Raw genomic sequence first — 23327 nt, 5'->3', positions numbered from 1 at the left:
GATGCCATTATCTCGTAAATCTATCGAGAGACGGTTGAGTTATTATCGTTCAAAATCTTTTAATTTTTCGTAACGCATCCAAAATGACTGTTTTCAATTTTGTACCCCCGTATGTTGCCGAAAGACGTTATCCAACGTCAAAATGTCCCCCATATAAATGTGGACCAGTCTAATGTTTTACGGTTGGAATGGTAATTTTGCAGGTATGCGTTGAAAAGTGTAAGTAGCTTGAAATTCTTTTAACACATTTCCTCCTATTACAACGAAAATTTTATACATTCCGGTATACATTTATATTGATACTGCACAGATAAAAAAACATATGTTGCGTAAAACGGAAACGTTCTGCAAAAGCTATACCCACTGATAAAATTTCAAAGATTATTTTTATGTGTCCCACACATGAATTTTTGCAATGTGATCAACAAATGGTATGTATGTATGTGTCGGACACATACTTAATATATGTACACATAAAAGCCATGTGTAACCACACATACTATTCATTTGACTCTTAAATTTTATGTGTGCTTCTGGGTGGATTCTGTTTATGTGTGGTCACATGAAAATCATGTGGAATTTCACATGGAAATTTGTCAATAAAAATGTGTGGAATTTTATTAGCGTAGAGCCAGATTTTAATTAAAAAAATCAAAGTTGTCAGTTTGCAGGATTTTGTATCCGCCAGACTATAAATATAGTGACTATAGACCGATTTATCAGTCAGTAGCGATCAACACTAACGGAAAATTTAGAATAATAAACGTAAACACAGAACTACACAGCCCACTGATAATCCCAATGTGTACGAAGAACCGGCAAAATATGTGGCAAATAAAACAACTTACCATGATATGTAGGTATAAGAGCAGAGAGCCGATTCCCGAATTTTAGTATTGGTTCATGTGCGTTGAACTCGTGTGGTTCAAACCTGTTACAAAACCTAAATTCAGTCTTGCTATAGTCGTCTTGTGGAACAGTCACGCTACCACTGTTAATTCTCGTGGTGCGCCTACAGCGAAAGAGCAGATAGAAAGTGATATTTTTCTGCAAAGAAGATCAAGTTCAACGTGGCTTGTAGTGTAGTTTGAAGGTAGGTTATCATACTTTTCGGGAATAAATTCAAAATATACCTAAGTGATTTGAGCGGAAAATACAAAAAGATGTAAGAAGGTACTTGAATTATTGGGTATCTTTCGGAGACAATCTTACAATTCGGTGACAAGATAACTATCTATCGACCGACATTGCGAACCTGAATATCATCCATAAACCGGCTAGTAGCGAAATGTATTTATAGTCTGACCGACACGATCGAGTGTTTTTTTTTGTGAGTTGTTCCTTGTTGTTTTTCTGGTTTTGTGTTGTTGCACTTTGTTCGCCTTTGATTCGGTGTTTTGGGTTTTCTGGCGTGACTTTGACGATAGTGACCTTTTACCATATGATAGTCCAACTGATCAGTGTAAGCGACCGGAATTTAGAATGTAGATTAATTAAAACGGAACGAGAGTTTATCAAGGGTTCAGAGCATTACGCTACATGTTCTTAAACTGTACAGATTAGAAGACTGTTTGAACAAGAGATTGGTGAAATATAAAGCTTGATTCTAACAAAAGCCTTTTGTTCGAATGCATTAGTTCTTTTCACACCCTAGCTTTCAACGACGAATTTAAATTTTTCTAGCATGTGTTTCCTGAATCATAACTACTCATATTGATATTCAGCAGTTCGTTCCACTCCAAATAACGAATCGATCAGACGTGACTTTCTCCGATTTGCATGAACAGACAAGTTAGCATTTCCAGGCCAAACAGCAAAAAGAATGTACAAAACTTTGCATAATTGTTTGTTGTGGTCAATTACTACCACTGAAGTGTCATCTGATTAAGGTTAACCCCGGCGTTGCAAAAAGTTAACCAACCAAAAGTGAACGCGACCAACATTTGAAAATAATCTAAGATGTTAAAAATTCATAACTACATATAAGCTTATCGGAAAAAATAAAAATGCAATGTAAATTCTGACCTAATCACACCCAAGCCAAGCTAAATAATACCAGTGAGAAGCTACAATATCCCCCTACCAGTTACAGACAATTGCATAACAACCGGAACTTCCACTACAAACAATCACTATGTTCTTGACCAGGCTAGTCTCATCCTCCCATTGCTTATTGAACTTTACTTAACTCTTTCTTCCCTAAAATTCACTTGTTAGGAAACATATGATCGAAGAAGATTTGATTAAACTAAATGCGGAGACTTATTCTAGTTACCTTCCTATTATTCAAATGAGATCAGCCTAAAAATAAAATGTCTATATTCTTATTATGCTATGTACTATTATTCTACATTGAGCTACAAAATTAATCTTGTCTTCGTCCGTCATATGTAACACTTTTCTGTGATAAAATGATTCATTCTGAGATTAGTTTCTTATGCAAAGTATATTTCGATTAGAGTGAGTACTTCCATCACGGCCACCTGACTCCATTCCAACGCACCCTATCACGGTAAATGGTATTCCCAAATGCCACAACCGGACACACAGCCATAATGGAAGCATTCACCCTTTTCAAAAACGAAGCAATGAAGCAAATTATTTATGATACCAACTGCACTATAGGTATTTTTGATTATTCATTCGATGATAATTAATTAATGAAAAACAATGAAAACAAAATAGAATGTACATTATTCAAGCTAACCAGTTATCGTCCAATTTAACAGCGAATTGCGGCAAAACCCGCCGGTATCACACCTGATGTCAATACCTTCATATGAACGCACTACGACGTGGCTAAGAAATCAATCAAAAGAATATGTGATACAAACACGGATCACTGTATTGGTCTCCCATGCAGGCCTACAGCATGATATTAAAATGTTTACTTGATATTGCTAAAACCATTTTTTTTTTTGCATATTTATCCCAGTAGAACATTGTTTTTCTCTACAACCTTGTCTCAGATGTCCCTCCCGTAGACCATTCTCAACCACCTTGCCAAAGGTGGGAGTGCTTAATATCATGCTGTAGGCCAGAGTAGGGAGACCAATACAGTGATCCGAAGTGATGGTAAGTTGGCTTCGGCAATACGTTAACCTATTACCGTCAGGGGGTAAACAAAGTCCTAGAGCACTCAAATTTGGTCAATAGTTGCTCTGAAACACAATGTATCCACATGCCAAAATTGAGCTCTCAAGGACGTTGTTTACCCCCTGACGATAATAGGTTAAAGTATTGCCGAAGTCAACTTTTCCCCTATTTGGGGGTTTTAACAATTTTCTTGAAAAACACACTTCTGTTTATTTTTTCCAAAAAGATACTATTTTTCTCTACAACTTTGTCTCAGATGTCATTTCGATCAGAAGTGCCGTTATCGAGCTGCAATTTTTTGATTTTTTTTTTTTTTTTCATTGACGTTTTTTTGAAAATATTACAAGAATTTTTAATCAAAAAGAAGCGAACCATTGCCCATAACACACATTTACGCAAAGTTTCATACAAATCGGACAAGTTCGATTCAGAAATGATTTTTTCCCTATTTTGCCTGTAACTGCTTTTTCAGGAGAAAAAACGCACTGTAGAAAATTTCAAGTAATTTTGGGTAAAAAATCAAAAAAAAAGTGTTTAAAACAAAATTAACAAAACAATTACTCTCTTCAATATTTTTTGAATATTTTTCATTAAAAAGCTTAGATTGATGTTTGATAAGTAAATGTTAAACTTCATTTTGGTTTTGATTGTAAAAGTGATCTCTTAAAACTGATTGTCATGTCTCGACATCGTTTGTGGAAATAAAGTTGATATTTCACCAAAAAAAAAAAAATAACGGAATTAGAAAATAGCTTTCATGGAAATTATCTGAAAAGTTCTGTAAAAACCTGGACAACTCAGAAAATTTTATTTTGCAAAACGAGTAGACACCCTGCATAAGAACCAGCTATAGAGATTAGTGACGTTTAACGCACGCACACTACTATGTTACCTGACATATAACGAATATACGTTGTATACGAGTACCCCGAATACAACGTACAGTTCGTCTAATTTTACATTGTAAATGCTATGCAAAATTAGACGAGTCATACGTTGTATTCGGGGTACTCGTATACAACGCATATTCAAAGCCTCCTAAATAAAGCTAAATAATAATAATAATACAACGCATATTCGTTATAAGTCAGGTAACACAGTAGCTGGAGAAACGCCGTGTAAAGTTGTTTATTATTTCCCTCTGGCTAACCTAAAAAATGTATGAAAGTAGATCTGTCAAAATGAGTTTGACATCGATATTCACTAACACGCTCTCACATATTGCACCAATCCAACCGGACGTGAAAATCTCTATAGTGTTACCACCGACGAAGTGTTACTTCAATTTAATTAAATAAATTCACAATAGAAGATGACGAAGACATAAGGAGCCCCGGTAATTTCAAATAATATTGGTAGATAAACAACAGAGTTACAGGGGAAATGGCTCTAATGTTGGCCTATGGATCTAAGATTGGACCCATCGCTAAAAATCTGCTATTTATCAATTTTATTTAAGTGAATGCGTCGTTGGGACGGTACTAATGGATATTTTTGGTCGCTATTGAAATTTTAGTCGATTGCTGAATTTATGTATGGGCCCAAATTAGGGGCATTTAGGCCGACATTACATCCATTTCCCCTATCATTAATATTGACGTCAAGATTTGAAATGGTTCCATTGTTCTGAAACATACTGATTTGTTACAACTTCTCAGCATCAGATAGGTTAACTTTAACCTAAAGGTATGTTAACTGTCATAATACCAAACCTGCAAAATGTGTGTCGATGCTGTGACACACACACTTAATTCAGATCACCGAAGTCGGTAGGAATTTACCGGGTTTTTGAACAGCAGAACAAGTCGGTAAAATTTTCAAATGACCGTTACACATGAGAAATCAAGAAAATTTATAAATTTTATTTTTCATCAATAAATGGGGTAAACTGAACAAATTCTGTACAACTTCAGAATAAATTTTCTAATAATTGGATTTTTCACTGATTTTTAAACTTTTACCGAACAGTTCTGTAGTTCAAAATTTACCGAACGATGGAGGCCTGGATTAGTGTGCAGTACGCCTGTCCCATTGCCGTGAAGCGAGCTTGATGTTAGGATCACCACGCATTTTGCACTGCACTGCAATTTTCAGATTTCAATTCCAATATAAAAGTTTAAAGTGTAAAGGCCGACGCACAATAGATACGTTTTCGGGTTTTTTGACAGATAATGCATGGGCTAACTGTCAAAAAACCCGAAAACGTATCTATTGTGCGCCGGCCTTAAGCATCTTAATCATTCTGTATTGGTAATCATACTTCAAAATATTTTGCTATTAACAATGGAAAGCTGCGTAAAACTGGATGAATTCTAAAAAACTGGAAAATTTTCAAACTTTAACTATTTGACTGGATGCGTCCAAAAAACTGGAAGAAACCAGTTTAAGCTGGAGTGTTGGCATCACCTCGGGCATCACTGCTTTGTACATCATAAAACACAATAAAAAGAAAATCGTGATATTTTTTTCCTAAAAAATATAAACAATTCGCACCATTAAAATGAGTTCTGCAATTTTTATGACAGCACATCAGCGATTTTCGCGACATCATTTAATGTTTTCGTAATTTTTGCGACTGAAAATTCAACTTCACGAAATCCACGCCAGTTGTAACAGCCCTGTAATTTACTGTCACGCGTAAGCTTGCAGCTAAAATTTAATTACAATAAACCGTTTGAAAAAGAATGGGCTGCGACCAACGGGAAGGTCAGTCCGCACACCAATCTTGGGTAATCTTTTTTGTCAGTGTGCCGCAAGTATGCCGATTGTGCCGGTCATAGAGCAAGCTGCGATTGTTTGTAAAATACCCATCCCGGCAACCCGGTATTTCTGACACCTTGAATGTTTTGGTTTGAAATTGCAAGGATAAATCGGAATGAGAATGACGCGGGGGAAGTGGCGGGTGTGTGAACTTTCGTTGTTTTGAGATCTTCTTCTTCTTCTTCTTCTCCGCATTTCAAGCTTATTGCATATCGCATATTAACTTATTTCGTGCTCTCAACTTAGTGTTCTAGATGCACTTCCACAGTTATTAATTGAGAGCTTTCGATGCCTGTACCATTTTTGCATTGGTATAATTGTGTGGCAAGTCCAATCATACTTCTATGCCCAGGGAAGTCGAGAAATTTTCCAACCTGAAAAATTCCTAGACCGGATCGGGAATTGAACCCAGCCACCTCCAGCATGGTCTTGCTTTGTAGCTGCGCCTTTACCGACTGAGCTAAGGGAGACCCAAGGGTTTGAGATCTAAGGGTAATAAAAGTCCTGTGTTTTAGTGTTTTATAATGCCCTCAAAGGCAGACCAGAAATCTAGCCTTTCGGCCGGAAAGAGTTGTAACCGTTGGGGATAGACTTCGGTAGTTTGTTTTGTGTGATTTGCAGCATTATTTGAATTGACGGTACCGTAAAACGGGGTAACATTGATAGTTTTTTAATGTATATTCTAAATAATTTTTACGGCAATGATTGTTTTTCAAATTTTATATTTTTAAAACAAGTACTGAGGATCCAAGAATCAATTCGTTAGTAATATGTTTGTTTAACGGGAATTAAAGCATTTGCACTATTTTTTTTTAGTTTTGTCACCAAACTTAAGATTTTTGGTTTGGGGTTACTTTGATAATGCTCGATGAATGTAGAAAAAAATAGGTGAAACTCAAACAATTTAGTTCTTTAAATTTGAAACTTCGAATGAGTATATAACCAGAAAACATCATAAACAATAAGAATACAACATTGAATTAGTGATGGCTATATCGGAAATACATTTCATAAGTGATGGTTTGAGTGCTTTTTCAAACAGGCGAAAAACACGAAAAACTATATACGATGTCAATGGAAATACCCTAAGCTACAATATGGAACCAATGTTTCTAATTTGGAAAAAGTGCACCGGGCAAATTTAATCTTTACATTATGCTATCAAAGTTATCCGTATTATCAAAGATACTCCGTTTTACGGTACTAATGAATGAGGTCTGATTAACTGCCTCTTTGAGCCTGTACAAATAAAGTAATTACAAAAAAAACTGCCTCTTCCTCTTGAGTCCACTCTAGAACCTACATTTCGTATGTAGATCTATAAGTGAACTGCTGCCTGCTGGTCTGAATTCCTCTGGTATATTCAATTTGAAGATGTTCCAGAACATACAGTCAAACAGCACGTAATGTTTTGAACAACTTCAATGAGAGTTGTCCAGCAGTGCTCCCATTTTATTTACAACAATCTAATGCCTACGAGATTGTGCCGAAGGTATACCGAAAATGTGCCGATGGATGTGCCCAAGCTGTGTAGAATATAATTTCGGCACAATGTGCTGAATGACTTACCCCTTGGCCGTGACATTTTTCCTATTCTCTCACACAGAGTTTCCCGCATAAGCGCGAACCATAAATTGACCTTACCGATAATGGTTATAAATTGTTTATAATCCCTGCTAAACTTCAACTGAAATGGTTATGGAACTTTACATGAACGTTTAATGATAAAGTTTTAACCTTAAGTATTATAGTTTTTTGGAAGTGGACCTTACAAATAATGGGTTGTTAAGAACCATTACCATTCAAAATTCTTGTTTTCTCCATACATTTTCGGAAAGAAAACTATACTAAAACCTTTTAACTTATGGTTTGAGAACATTAATGGTAATGGTTATGGTAACCAGTAAGGTCCATGAATGGTTTTGTAACATCGATCAACTTTATGTGGAATATATCGCGAATTGGTTGCCTGTAAATTACTGATTACCAATTCACGATATATTTCACGTAAAGTTGAGCGATAATACAAAACCATTAATGGACCTTACTGACTACCATAACCATAACCATTAATGTTCTCAAACCATAAGTAAAAACGTTCTAATATAGTTCTCTTTCCGAAAATGTATGGAGAAAACAAGAATTTTGAATGGTAATGGTTCTTAACAACCCATTATTTGTAAGGTCCACTTCCAAAAAACTATAATACTTAAGGTTAAAACTTTATCATTAAACGTTCATGTAAAGTTCCATAACCATTTCAGTTGAAGTTTAGCAGGGATTATAAACAATTTATAACCATTATCGGTAAGGTCATGTGATGGTTCGCGTTTATGCGGGTTAGATTACCGAAGTCAGTAAAATTTTGCTGAGTTTTCAGTAACCAACCCAGTAGTTTTATTTTTACTGAAAACTCCGTCAATTGCAGAATCTCTGAATTGTCAAAAATTACTGTTTAAGTCAGTAAAAGAATGGCTGGCTTTTTCAGTAATTTATTTGTTTATATTTCTTTTTTGCCGAGTTTTACAGTATTTTTATTTTAGCATTTTGATCAATAAGTCAGTAAATTCATCAAACATGATTATTTACTAGTAGTTAGGCTAGAAATTTTTGTTTTGATTCCATACGATGAATAGGAATAAATTGATTAAAATTTTTGTCGATTTTTATTTGGGACGAGGCTAACATGTTTCTCGCTTCTAGGTGATTCAGCCGGTTGATGGTTGTGTGCGGATTGCGTGTCCATGTCTGGAGCTCTACCACAGAATTGAAAGACTAGTGCGTGTCCCTCGAACAAGTGGGTTTCCTAACACAGTCGCTGAATATTGATACCGAGCACGTAATCGTACGTCAAATTTACGGTCGTGTCTTCGATACAACCTCTTACTTTTTTCCAATTCATGTTTCAGAACTAAAAAAAAAACATTCAGAATTTTTGTTGTTACTGAAGCTAAATCCACTCCAGAATTATTATGTTCTATAAGTAAAAGTGAATAAGGAGGAAGATAAAGTTGGATGTATTATAACATCAGTGGCGTTTCCTTAACCTCAATCTACCTGTGCACCAACTCTCAAAACATAAACAATTAACAAAATATTGCTTGCAATGGATAGACATCGAGTAAACTAGAAGATTAAGTGTATTTTTCAACCGATTCGAGTATGAATATTTGAAAGTTGGTGCACAGGTAAAAAGTGAGGTTACGCCACTGTATAAAATGTTTTGAAATTCATTGACGTACTTTAATATAGATTTTATTTTTATTAAAATCCCGGTTTTCCAGGGTTTTCAAGATGTCCATCCAGCTTTCCAGGCTCGGTAATGGCATGGCACATGGACGGGTCACAAATCATTTCATTTTCCTCTGTTCCTAGGAAAAGGAAAAGTCAAACCTCCAGTTAGTGTTAAAAACTACAGTGAACGATGCATTTCAAAACCCTGTGCAGGCCACCATTACCGAGCGTGGAAAGCTGGATACGTCATTCTGGTTGTCTGGGTATAGACTTCTCTGACGTTTGTTAAATGCACAAGTATTAGTGCAGAACTTTGGGTAAATTATAAGTATTAGTGCAAGAAAACCTTTGAATTTACTCAAAGTTCTGCACTAATACTTGTGCAATTCACAAACGTCTGAGAAGTCTATAATAGTTGAGCCTGCTGCTGTTGACACACAAAAATATAAATATTAATCAAGTAGATGACCCATATTTCCTCGTGACCCATCTTGCCCCACCTTACCCTATATGATATTGTATAATAATACTAATTGATAGCGGTAAACCGCGACCTTACGATTTGTGATCGAGGAAAACAATTGAGGAGAATACTAATATTTTCTACGATTTTTAGCTTCCATAGGATTTGAAATATTCAACTTCCATGATGACGAGTATGTATCGTTCTGGATACGTGTTGGTTGGCATGTGTGCACTTTAGTTTCCAAAATGCTTCTATATCTGTAATAACTAGCAACAAACATATAAAAATAAAATTCCTCATTCCAGATAAAATAACTTTTCATTATTTCTCCATAAAAAGATACTCACCCCCTATATATTCCATTTTAAACTGCTTTTCCACAATTTGTTTGTTTTTTATTGTATGTGAAATCCATTTTAAACGGAATAGAGAATATGGGTGACTGATTGACTAAAAAGCTTATATATTAGACTTTTTATGTTGCTTATAATTTATTTGGATCTTAAATTAATGCTTGAAATGTATCAACCTCAATGTTAACTCTTTTGCATTTTGCATTTTTTAATGTAAAACCGTCGTATTTACAATAAAAATCTGCTGTATAAATCCGTTCGTTACCTGTCAGTTGAAAAGATCTACCACAACGTTAATGCGGTCACTTTTACAAACTCATCGAAGATTACAATTCAAGCACTTTTTATATCCAGGTATTGCACATCTCTAGATTTTTTAAATTTATTAGTTGTGCGCAAAATCCTTATGAGCCAAAAAATAAGTGCCACGAAGACTCCAAAAAGAAATAACGTAAAACTGTTGTAAACAGAGTAAATGTTACGCGCAATGTGCAAATTGTGCGCAAACGCTCATAAATCTACGATTTTGCGTACAATACTTTTGGTGTCTTGGGAGCACTTGTTTCTTGGCTTATAAGGAATAAGTGCGGCCAATACATCAACAAGATTTAACGTAAAACCGTAGATTTATAACCGTTTGCACACAACTAATAAATAAAAAAAATCTTACAATTCAAGCACTTTTGAGAAAAGCCAGACTTACTCATTTTCATTATAATGAATAAATGTAGGTTTTCTCAAGTGTTTAAATGTTTACGAAAGATATAAAAATGGATTTAATTGTATTCAATTCACTACGAGTCTAATAAAAGTTAGGTTTCTTTGTTATAGAAACTTTCAGCCATTCATAAAAGTGACCGTGGCGACGTGTGCATGAACTGCAAACATTTAAGTTGCTAACAAAACTCCGATCTCTATACAGCACCAATCCAAATCATGACCCAACAAGGACCCGTCTTCGACTCCAACTGCATGACGCTGACGCGTTTCGTGCTACAGGAGCAGAAGAAGCACACACACGCTACGGGCGATCTATCGCAGCTGCTCAACTGCATCCAGACTGCGATCAAGGCCATCAGCTCGGCCGTCCGTAAGGCCGGAATCGCAAAACTGTAAGTATTGATGGATGGTTTATGTTCTGTTGTACCTAGGAACCTAAATTGATATTTCTCCTCCAGGCAAGGAATCTCCGGGGATACTAATGTTCAGGGTGAGCAGGTCAAGAAGTTGGATGTCCTGTCCAACGAGATATTTATTAACATGCTCAAATCTTCGTATTCCACGTGCCTGTTGGTATCGGAGGAGAACGACAACATTATCGAGATTGAGACTGACAGCAGAGGCAAATACGTGGTTTCGTTTGACCCACTGGATGGTTCGAGCAATATCGACTGCCTCGTTTCCATTGGTTCTATTTTTGGAATCACAAAGTAAGTGTAAAAAATGGGAATGCGTTATAGTTTATGAGACCATTGAATTTCTACCTTCCAGACAAGTTAACGAGAGCACAGACCCTTCAATTGCGGATGCACTCCAGCCTGGCAACAAGCTGGTAGCTGCCGGTTACGCCCTGTATGGGTCTGCCACCATGATTGTGATCAGTCTAGGCGAAGGCGTTCACGGATTTATGTACGATCCATCGATCGGAGAGTTTGTGCTGACGGATTATAACATGCGCATTCCGGAGCGGGGTAACATCTACTCCATCAACGAAGGCTATGCTTCAACGTGGGATCCATCGGTGTTGAACTACGTCCAGGACAAGAAGGATCCGGCTAAGGGAAAGCCATATGGTGCACGTTACGTTGGCAGCATGGTTGCCGACGTGCACCGAACGATCAAGTATGGAGGTATCTTCATTTATCCCGCAACGGCGGCGTCTAAGAACGGAAAGCTCCGTCTGCTGTACGAGTGCAACCCAATGGCTTACATTGTTACGAAAGCTGGCGGTAAAGCCAGTGCCGGTAAGGATAAGGAAATCTTGGATGTGGTACCAACTTCGATCCATCAGCGTTGTCCCATCTATCTCGGTTCCAAATTGGACGTCGAAGAAGCACTCAGCTACATCAAGTAAGGGGATCGTCATTTTGGAGCCTGTTAATGTTAATCTCAAGTGATGTCTATTTCTTTTGTTTATATCGGAATCGAAACCTAAAATAAAGATATTCGTTTTTTTAATGTACTGTGCTCTTATTTGATCCGTAAGTATTCGCTATGAATGGATAAGTTTTTTTTTCTTGATGTGTTTTCCGTCTATCTTGAGGCTTATTACGGATGTCACTTCACGGTGAAAACTTGTCACTTGTCGTCATGGTGAAGTGATTACCATTTGATTTGTACGGCAATCACGGCTCTTATTATGAGTATCACTTCCGTATCACCGTGTAGTGACACCCGTAATAAGGCCCCTTGTTTTCCGTAGTGAGTACCAATGCTTCCGAAGCCATGAAGGCAGCTCCCACACCTGGACCCTACCTATCGACCCATCAACTCACGGACCGGGGACCAACGGCTTTACTTCTTCCTTGATCAGAGATTCTATGCCTTAGACAATCCTGGCGGCGCCGACTAGGATTGAACCCAGGCCTTTTGGGATTACCACTACAACGCCGGCTGAATGGATGAGTTGCATTACGTTAATTTACAATCGACTGCTTCTTATTTCCGTCGCAGCTCTTTCTTCAACATTGGGTTTTTTGAGACTTAAATATTGTTTTCCGAAGATAGCTATTTTGGCTTAAATTATTCGAACGAATTTCGCTTTATTCCAAGTGATGATTTATGATTTAAAACTGTTATAATTCCATACATTCATAAATGGTATAGGTAATTTAGCAAAAGTAGCATTGGAACGTAGTACGTAGCAAAATATTGTAATTTGTACAAAGCAAATATTTCAGGCTCTTTTGAAAAAAAAAATCAGAGCTAAAAAAACAAGTTCTTATCGAACATGTATGCATAACAGCCTGGGCAATTCTTTCAAATTGTGCCAGAAAATCACAACACCCACTATTAGCAGCTACCGGGACAGTTCGGACCAGAGTAAATCTTCTACCGTTGCATGGCTTATTATTCAGTCAACCGCATGTTTGATTTCAAGTTTTAAAGTTACACCAAGTAATGCATAATTTACAACGCCTCTCTTCTACCTACCTGCAACGTAGGAACATGGTCTTCAGTAGGAATTTGCCTTATGTTTGGGTACAAAGTTGAAACCATCCGGTACTGGGCCAAGTAGCATTTCACTAAAAAGATATGCGTTCAATTCAATACATCGCAGTTACAGTCTTTTCTAAAGTTCCTACCTCAGTTTGACCCAATCCGCACAGTTGGGGGAGGCCATTAGTGTTTCCAGATCGTCACGGCCGCGGAAGGTTTGAGGTCGTTGATTTATCTGTTGCGGTGGCTTCTCCAGTAGACCGTAGGGAACATATCGATATAGGAACGATTGCCATTCCAGGAAAAATCTGTAGAAAATATTATTAAGTAATATTCAGAAACCTCTCGAGTAGCCCAGACATACCTCCTAGTATTTTCAACGCCTTTGGTATCGCTACCCCAGTGTTCCAGACCATAGTTTACGTAACGTTTCAACATCTCCATGCGCTCACTGCTGGACGGATCGAGCGCCTTTTGCTCTTTTATTTCCTGGAACAGCCAAGGCTTGATCAATGCTCCCCTTCCGATCATCACACCGGACAGTTTAGGGGCTCGTTCTTTCGCATCCAGATAATCTTGATAGTTGAAAATATCTCCATTGCCGAATATGGGAATGGTCTTAGCTTGCTCTGCACACTGCTGAATGTAAGCCCAGTCTGCTTTCTTAGTGTACCGTTGCTCTTTGGTCCGGCCGTGAACGGTTACCAGACTTGCACCCCATTCTTCAAACTGCGGAATTAGCTCGTGCGCCACATATTTGTTAGAGTAAATTCCCATTCTGGTCTTCACGGTAAATTCCTTATCGTAATCTGCCAGTATTCTAGAACAACTCTGAATCATTACTTCTAAGATATTCTTCCGTCGGAGCAGTGCACTTCCTCCTCCTTGGTTAAAAATCAAATCAATCGGACAGCCAAGGTTCAGATCGATAAAGTCCACCTCGGCATGTTCGGCTACAACTTGAGCTGCGTACGATACCAATTTCTGATTGTGGCCACAAATCTGCACTCCGAACAAATCTTCCGACGGATGTCGTTTCGTCAGTGCCCATTCCTGCATCATACCGTTGATAATAGGTACTGAACAGGCCATTTCACCGCAAGTAATATCAACACCGTACTCCTTGCAGATCCGTCTGAACGGAAGATTGCCAACAGTGGTCAGTGGACTTAGATAGAGCTTATCCTTAAAGTTAATCTTCTTCCGTTCTTCACTTCGCACCTTTATAACATCCTCGTCCGTACAGGACCCGATGCGTTTTGCCTTCGGTGTGTCACCGCTCAGCTCTTCCACTTCCTCCTTGGCTTCTTTCTGCAGCCTCTCGAATTTCGATATGATCTTGTTACTCTTACTATAATCATAGCTTTTCTTACGCAGCTGATTCTGCAGGTCGAAGCTCAAGCACATGCTGACCAAATTATGGTTCCCTCGCTTAACTCCATCGCCGATTTTGTTATTCAACTCCTCATCTAGATGGGCACCGGCAAATCTGCACGTAACTCCGAAATTGCAGTATCCCTTCAACGAGTAGATGTAGCAACTTTCGCCAATGTCTTTCGGTTTCAACTGAATGAATCGCTCCAGATCATGCGAGAACCGACAGCGGGAGTTTACGCATTTTTCGTTAGAAGATTTACCATCCAGAAGGGTCTTACAGAGGCGGGCATCGTCCTGCTCTTTAAACGGCAGATCCCGATTTTTGTTCTGGCCTCGGTTTTTCTTCTTCTTGTCGAAACGACCCTTTTTCAATGGAGGTTCGCCCGTGCCTTCTGTCGTCGCAGAAACCGGAGCCGGTTGGTGGTCTTCTATCGTCGCAGAAACCGGAGCCGTTTGGGGGTCTTCTGTCTTTTTCTCCTCCGGTAGGCGTGGCACCAGGTATCTAGAATAAGGTGATTAGATGTTTTGTAAAACATAGTATTAAATTGTCACAACGCATGCAACAAGATTCATTTGGTTGGTTTTGTATCGACTTACTCCGCTTTTATGTAGCACACTGTGTCATCCATTACAACGCCTGTTAAGAGAAGAACTTTCCGCAGTGGACCGGAACCAAAGTTGTTTCGTTGAAGATAACCGAGATCTTAGCCAGGATCTGGCTGAGCAGTTGAGTGAGAAAGACCGGCTTTGAGATTTGTGACGAGACGAGAACCAAAAGTAAACCAAGTAAGGCTCTGAACCATTTGGTGGATTATTTTAACTTTTGGTTAAAATTTGACAGATGAAAAGTTATCGATTAACCCTGCTATCCGAGCGTGGTTACTTCTGACAGACAAGAAGTTAAATTTTGACGACCGTGGCTCGAAAACCGGTCGATCGATAGCACGGGGATTTTCGAACATAAGAAATAACTTTCGAAATGTCACTTTTAACCACGAGTTAAATTTAACTCGGCAAATGGTTCACAGCCTAAACAACCCAAACGTGGTTTTGACGTTTGTGAAATATTTCTATCAAATCGTTTAATAATCTCCGCGCCCTCGCGAAAGAAATCTAAACGTAACAATGTTGCCAGCAAAGTTCTTTTCAACTGTTCATCAAAGTTCAGGGGTACACGGCCAATCATACGAACTCAGCGACTGAGATTAATTGACTCAGAGAATTTTTTTTCCATACGAAATTTACTGCCGTTACTCATAGCTTGTGAGTAGGGGAAACAGCCCCTAACTGCAGTTTTGTTTTTTTTTCAAATCTGGAGCTCGATCTGGAGTAAATTTCTTATGGAAAGAAAATTCTCTGAGTCAATTAATCTCAGTCGCTTAGTTGGTATGTTTGACCGTGTACATACCAAACCACCGAGCAAACCACCGTCCTCTGCACTTAACGAAAACATCCGCAATACTTCAACTGATGAGCCCTTTAACAATATGCATTCGGATTTCGGATGATTTCCTTATGGTTCAATCGAGGGTTGAATTCGTCATCAACTGATGAGCATCCATATGACTGATGTCCTCCAAATAAAGGATGATATTTATTTGAAAATTGGCTGTAAAACATACAGGGCTCAGAGAACAACAATTTAAGGATAGCTTGACTTGCAAATGCTTTAGATTAGATTATTAATTCGATTGTTTCCATTTCCATATTTAATAGCCATGAACAGCCATTCATCATGGATACACAAATTCCTCGTTGGTTGGTAGAGGAAACTTCCTCCACCACGAAATAGAAAATTTACGGTTTCTACGCTTTACCAATCCTCGGACCACCTCTGATAGCGATGACTATGCTTCCACCTCGTTTGTCTGTTCAAAGGAACAAATGACGTTCGATAGAATTATTTACATCGTCGTTTTGAATGATTTGCGTTAAGGGGCTGCGTCAATACCAAATTAATTTCAAATTAAAATGACTACCATTTTGCAGAGAGCATGACGCATTCCAACTGAAGGCCCTATCCCTTTTCATAACAATGTTCACCCTATTCAAGTGGAAAATCATCAGATTTCTAAACAACCGTCATCCGCTTCCCTAATAAAAAAGTAGAAGGGTCTGTGCCTAGGGGCACGAACGGAAGCTTGACGTAGGACCGCTAGTGGACGGAATAAATGTGAAGATTGATTTGATCAATTATCTATTATTTTTTTGATCAATTATCTATTATCTCAACTCTTTCCGTTTTTGAATTGTAGACGTACCAAATTTGTAGTAATTTTTTTCAAAGAGAAAGTTGATTAAGAGAATCTATCAAAATCACTTGCACCCCTGCTTCCAAGTTTGGTTACAAGATTACAACTCTGGAGAGCATTTTGTGTGGTCGTTGGTGGCTTGTGGTTCTGAATATGGACAAACAGGCACAGATAAATTCTATACCAACTCTTTACTGATGTAAGCTTGATGGCCCTGAAAAGGGCCATTTTATTGAAGAGGACATCCATGGCCACTTACGCTTGGCGTGTTTAGTGTACGTGACAGCATCACGGACCTCATTTTCCAGGAACACCTTCAGCACACCTCGTAGATCAGAGCGGAGATACGTTTAACACCACCACGGCGAGCCAGACGACCGATGGCGGTTATCTCGAAGAACTTTGCGATGACGCTTGGCGCCTCCTTTACCAGACCTTTTCCTCCTTTGCCACAACAATTGTTGCTTGTTAGGTGTGAAGGAGTGGACTAGCCACCACCTTCCTACTGCTGCTATTGCTGTTCACCACGCCGTCCGAAGCGAAAATGAGCTAGTGCCATACAGCAGCGCTCTTTTATAGCAGAATGATGTGCAATCAAGTGGTATAAAAGCTACAAAGACTCCACCCATTATGAGTAGCTTGCTATCAAGTAGCGACACTGACTTTTTTCCTTTTGCGTACACGGCGCATGAGAATGACCCAAATTTGAGTTTAGTTCACTCATAATCGCCAAAAGTGCAGGAACTCAGCGATGAGTAAATTTGTCTCATGGTTTCCCGTGGAAAACCTAAAAAATCTGCCAGAAAATGAGGAAATTGACGAAAATTGTATTCAGTCTCGGATTAAAACCAATATACTAAGTGAATCCAATCTTTACTTTTCTCAAATTCGGGAATTTTTCCCTGGAACATCCTGGAAAAACCTGGGAAAACATGAGGCAAATTTACTCATCGCTGAGTTCCTGCACTTTATTTCTTATTTCTGAGTTAACTAAACTCAAATTTGGGTCGATTTCATTCGCCGTGATATCACCTTGAAATATATCGGCGCCGGTGGGTAGCGTGATAAACTCTCACCCCAGCAGGCCTGGGTCCAATCTCAGTCGGTGCCATGTTCTGCATGTTCTGCATGTTCTGAGGCATAACATATCTGATCTCACCTTCCTTCGGGAAGTAAAGCCGTCCCTGTTCATGAGTTGATGGGTCGATATGTAGGGTCCAGGTGTGTGAGCTGCCTCCCTGGTGTCGGTAGCATTGGAGCTCAGTACGGAAAACAAATCTCGCGTCACTTTTCAATAGGTCCTATCTACATTGATCGATTCTCTTCATCGACACTCTCTTTCGTAAATAACTCGGCTTCACAAATGTTTTCGAATTAGATGCTAGATTGTTGCTTCTTCCATCGAAAATATCCGGCCGTCGCGATTCAAAGTTGATCAAGGTTGATCAAAATAATTTGTACTCCTGCTTCCAGTTTGATTACATGAGCATTTTGTGTGATCGTTGGTTCTGAATATGGACAAACAGGCAGATGAATTCTATTCCTACTCTTTACTGTAATAAGCATGGTGGCCCTGAAAAGAGCCGTTTTGTTGCCAAAGTTGGTGATGATTTAACCTCTGAAATCAAACAGAGTGCGTCTCTGTCACTTAAAAACGTAGATGACATCCATGGCCGCTTACGCTTGGCGTGTTTAATGTAGGTGATAGCATCACGGATCTCATTTTTCAGGAACACCTTCATCACACTTCTTAAATCAGACCGGAGATACGTCAGACACCGCCACGGCGAGCCAGACGACGGATGGTGGTTATCTCGAAGAATTTGCGTTTGGTTCTGAACATGGCGATGAGTGTGCAAAATATCACGCAATTCCATCCTATTCGCACGCGCCCGAGGATCGGAGGCGAATGCCACTTCTGTGAGACCAGAGGCAGGTTACAAAGCGGAATCACGTCGTTCGGAGAAATAAAGCAGCAAGAAAAACACGGAACAATCGGAGACGATTAAAAAGCACGCGGCGTCGTTGCGAATCGTTTATTGACATTAATATAGTTCAAAGAGTATGAAAAACAAGGTAGCATTTAGTAGTGCGCGATCTCGCGCTAGAAACGGTGAATGATAGAGGGGTGCACCGTTGTATCGCCTAACACTCCTCCTCAACGTAATGCCCTCGGTCAGTCGCCAGTCCGATCATCTCAGCAAAGCGGTTGTGCTTCACCGCCCCAAGCGGCTTCGTGAGGATATCTGCCTTCATCAATTCAGTGGGGCAGTACTTCAGGTTTACCACACCACGCTCAACCAAGTCACGGATGAAGCACTCCCAACAAACAATTTAAGTTGATTAACAGATGAAAAGGCCATTTTTTAGCTGAAGAAGCTTATTTTTGCCTCAATAAGCTCTTATTCAGCATTCAATGTTTGTTGGGCTGTTTAGTCTCGATGTGTTTAGACCTCTTACTAATTCTCTCTGACTGCACAAAGCCCAAACACCCTTGATTGTCTTCGTACACCAAGGTAGGGTCTGTCTGCTTTTCGCCTAAATCCTGGAGTAGCCGCCTTGTCCACACCACCTCTTGGCACGCCTCGCCAAGGGCGACGTACTCAGCCTCCATCGATGATAGGCTAACACAGTCTTGTCGTCGGCTCGTCCATGTCACAGCTCCTCCTCCAAAGAACAACACGTATCCAGTCATGGACTTCCTGGTCCTTGGATCACCGGCCCAGTCGGAGTCGGAAAACACTTCCAACTTGCAAGCCGCCTCCCCCCCAAGTCGTAAACGTCAGTCCGCTGTCCCTTTTAAGTAGCGGACAACGCGCTTGGCCGCAGTCCAGTCGCCTTCCTTCGGGGTTTCGAAGCTTCGTCCCAATATAGAAGTACTTGTCGCGATATCGGGTCGAGCACAGGTAGCGATGTACATGAGAGCTCCTACAACGCTACGATATTTCGTATTGTTGGTGAATTCTTCACCTTTCTCCTCCAGCTTCAGGAAACCGGTATCCATTGGAGTTCGCGCAGATTTCGCATTCTCAAGTCCTAGACTTCGAATCAACTTCTGAATGTACTGCTGTACTCCCAAGCTGAACACTCCATCTGCATCTCTGCGAATCTCCAATCCCAAAAAGAACTTCGGATCACCTAGCCAGTTCACCTCGAAGTGGCGCTTCAGCTCTTCGTACACCCGTGTAATCTCCTCCTCAACTGCGCATCCGATCAACAAATCGTCCACGTATACGAGGATATACACCTTTCTTCCATTCCGGGTTGCGACGAACAAGCAGGGGTCGGTGGAACTAGCACAGAAGCCTATTGCATTCAGCACACTAGTCAACTTCTTGTTCCAGCAGCGCGCTGACTGCTTAAGTCCGTAAATGCTTCTGCGCAAACGGCATACCTTCCTCTCTTGTCCTCGCACAGCGTAGCCAGGCGGCTGCCGCATATAAACTTCTTCCTCAATGTCGCCGTATAGATAAGCTGTTTTGATGTCAAGGTGTTTCAAAACCAGCCTCTCGTCTAGCAATCACCAGTAAGGTACGTAATGTCGAATGACGAGTAACGGGCGCAAAGATCTCGTCATAATCGACGCCGAACTTCTGCACGTGACTTTGGGCCACCACACGAGCCTTGAAACGTGTCAGCTGTCCTGCTTCATTTTGCTTGACCTTAAACACCCAGCGGCTTCCTACGACCTTCCGTCCCGCTGGCAGATCCGTAAGTTCCCAGGTACCATTACGCTCATGCGACCGGATTTGGTCATCCATCGCCTGCTTCCAGGAATCACGTTCCACACACCTGACTGCTTCGTCGTAGGACACCGGCTCTTTCACCATTTGCGTGGCTGCACCAACAACAAAATCAGAGTACCGGTCGTGCATTTTTCCTCGATTCTTACGCTTTCCGCTCGTCTCACTCACTTGATTCTGATCATCATCGTCACTCATCAAACTGTCATTGTCATTGTCACTCATAGGTTCACTTTTGATTTCCAGGGGATCTTCTGCCGCCTCTGGCTCATCTTCCGGGTATTCTTCACACTCACCAAATTCTTCGTCATTGGACTCTTCGCACTCTTCGCCTGGTACAGGGTCAGCGTCCGGTTGCTCGTTCCCTTCCAGTTGCCGTGCCGATGTGAACGGAATACCGTCCTGTTCTTCCACGCCTTCTTCTCCGCCAGCTCGAACATCCACTTCGTTCAACTCTAGAAACCGTGCGTCACGGCTAATGGTGACCTTCTGAGTTGCCAAATCCACGAACCGATAGGCCTTGTGTTGGTCCGAATAGCCGATGAACACCAGCTTCTGGGCTTTACTGTCGAACTTTCCACGTTTTACTGACGGGATGTGAACCCACGCACTGCTGCCGTATACCCGCAAGTGATCCAACTTGGGTTTTCTTCCATACCACTTCTCGAATGGAGTAGCATCGATCGACTTCGATGGCAGCCTGTTCTGCAGGTAGGCTGCTGTTCGCACCGCTTCACCCCAGAACTGATGGTCCAGCTTCGCATCGAGAAGCATCGCTGTGGCCATCTCTTGCAAGTACCTGTTGCGCCGCTCGGCGATGCCATTCTGTTGGGGTGTGTAGGCCGTTGTAAATTGTGCCTTTATCCCCTCAGCAGCGAAAAATTTCTGCAATCGCTCATTGGCGTACTCGCCCCCACCATCTGAACGTACAATTCGTGGCTTACTGCCAAACAAGTTTTCTACATACCTGACGTATTCCATCAGTCGGTCGGCTGCCTCAGACTTCTTGCTCAGCAGGTACACGACGGTGTACCGACTGTAATCGTCGATTACCGTCATCAAGAAACGCTTTCCACTCGGTGTTGCGGTGCGTGTTGGGCCACACAAGTCCGTGTGTACCAGATCAAGGACCTTCTTTGACTTTCTTTCGGCCGTCTTCGGAATGGCCGTTCGAGGCAACTTACCCTCAAGACATACCTCGCACGTGAGGCGGATTCCACAGTCCTTTACCTTAACACCATCAGCAAGATTCTGTTTGCACATTCTCTGCATTACCGTGGGGTCACGGTGCCCAAACCTTCGGTGCCATTGATGCTGGCACAGCTCATTATGCCGAGCATTATTCGCACTTTTCACCACTTCGGACACTTTCAGATGATACATACATCCACGAAGATCACCCCTGGCAACCACTTTTCCAGAATCGTCACAAATGTCACATTCGTTCTTCACGAAAATCACTTTCAATCCTTTCGTGGTAAGCTTCGGCACGGATACCAAGCTGCTGCTCAATGATGGTACAAACAACACCTCACCGAGAGTAATTTCCGCTGTGCCTCCAGAGCCATCAACACCATACACAATCACTTTGCCGCTCCCCGCAGCCTTCACGGTGCTACCGTTGGCCAGCTCCACGTCCGGAGTGACAGTTTCGTCAAGCGAACTAAACCACTTTCGATCGTTGCTCATGTGAGCGGTCGCACCACTGTCAATGACCCAATCACACGTTTGCTTCTGGCCAGCCATGAACAACATAGCACTGTTACACTCCGCGGTGACTTTCTTCGCCTTATGCTGGCTCTTCTCCTTTTCTTTTGGCTCTTTCTTCGCTTGCAGCAACCGACAGTTGCGCCGCAGGTGGCCTTTCTTTTTGCAAAAGAAGCACACCTTTTCCGCGACACTATACGAATCTTTCGCATCACTTTTCATCACGCGCACATCCGAGGATCCACCACCTCGCTCTTTCCACCTTTCGTGTTCGTCGAGAAGCTTCGATTTGAAAAGCTCAGTCGTCAAATCTTCGTCAGAGCGGCTCTCTAACGCTGTAACGAGCCCACCGTAGGAATCGGGCAAACTGCGAAGCATCATCGCAATTTTCATCGGTTGTTCCAGCTTCAAATCGGCGTTCTCCAGCCGACTGAAAAGTTCCTCAACCTCGAACAAGTGGGCTTCCATGTCTCCGCCTTCCAGAAGGTTCAAATTACACAGCTTCCGGAGAAGACTCACTCGAGAGGTGACTGTCACCTTCTCATGATAATCACGAAGCGCTTTCCAAAAATCTTTCGCGTTATCCGCACCCTTCACGAGGCTATACTGACTGTCCTCTATACATAGCCCCTTGCCTTTTTGTCATCCTTTGACCACTGAGGCGTCTCGGGCTCCGGTTTTGGCTCATCGACGACATACCAAAGCTCTTCGCGGATCAGGAGCATCTCCATTCTAAACTTCCATGACTGCCAGTTTTGGTTGTTCAGTTTGGAGAATTTGCTCAACGCTTCCATCTCACACACGAGACACTCTTTTTCGGTCCGGCAAACCACACGCACACTAATGCACCGCGAATGCACTCGCCCAAGACGAGTCAAATCACGCACAAATTTTGCACCGGGAAAATCGACCGAAAAAACACTTTTTCCTCGGAACTTCCACCTGGGCCCATAACCTGTGAGACCAGAGGCAGGTTACAAAGCGGAATCACGTCGTTCGGAGGAATAAAGCAGCAAGAAAAACACGGAACAATCGGAGACGATTAAAAAGCACGCGGCGTCGTTGCGAATCGTTTATTGACATTAATATAGTTCAAAGAGTATGAAAAACAAGGTAGCATTTAGTAGTGCGCGATCTCGCGCTAGAAACGGTGAATGATAGAGGGGTGCACCGTTGTATC

The 23327-nt window shown here is 41.0% G+C and overlaps 3 protein-coding genes across 3 annotated transcripts in view; 1 reads left to right on the top strand and 2 right to left on the bottom strand.

Moving 5' to 3' along the window:
• LOC135701513 (THAP domain-containing protein 1-like) overlaps window positions 1–23327 on the bottom strand; it is a 278412-nt gene that overhangs the window by 25893 nt on the left and 229192 nt on the right. The gene's annotated exons all lie outside the window — the stretch shown is intronic.
• On the top strand, window positions 920–12027 carry fbp (fructose-1,6-bisphosphatase). The gene is made up of 4 exons (XM_065222324.1): window positions 920–1093; window positions 10832–11021; window positions 11088–11339; window positions 11401–12027. The coding sequence occupies exons 2-4, from the start codon at window positions 10846–10848 to the stop codon at window positions 11981–11983; spliced, it is 1011 nt and encodes a 336-aa protein (XP_065078396.1). The 5' UTR covers window positions 920–1093; window positions 10832–10845; the 3' UTR covers window positions 11984–12027.
• Window positions 12956–15201, bottom strand: Dus3 (Dihydrouridine synthase 3). The gene is made up of 4 exons (XM_065222291.1): window positions 15043–15201; window positions 13433–14947; window positions 13215–13376; window positions 12956–13154 (listed from the first exon to the last, which is right to left on the bottom strand). The coding sequence occupies exons 1-4, from the start codon at window positions 15072–15074 to the stop codon at window positions 13085–13087; spliced, it is 1779 nt and encodes a 592-aa protein (XP_065078363.1). The 5' UTR covers window positions 15075–15201; the 3' UTR covers window positions 12956–13084.

Source organism: Ochlerotatus camptorhynchus, unplaced genomic scaffold (genome assembly GCF_037179485.1).
Source record: "Ochlerotatus camptorhynchus isolate MF236.1 unplaced genomic scaffold, CSIRO-AGI_Acam_v1.1 ptg000165l, whole genome shotgun sequence".
Lineage (NCBI taxonomy): Eukaryota > Metazoa > Arthropoda > Insecta > Diptera > Culicidae > Ochlerotatus > Ochlerotatus camptorhynchus.
This window is presented reverse-complemented; position numbering and strand designations above follow the sequence as displayed.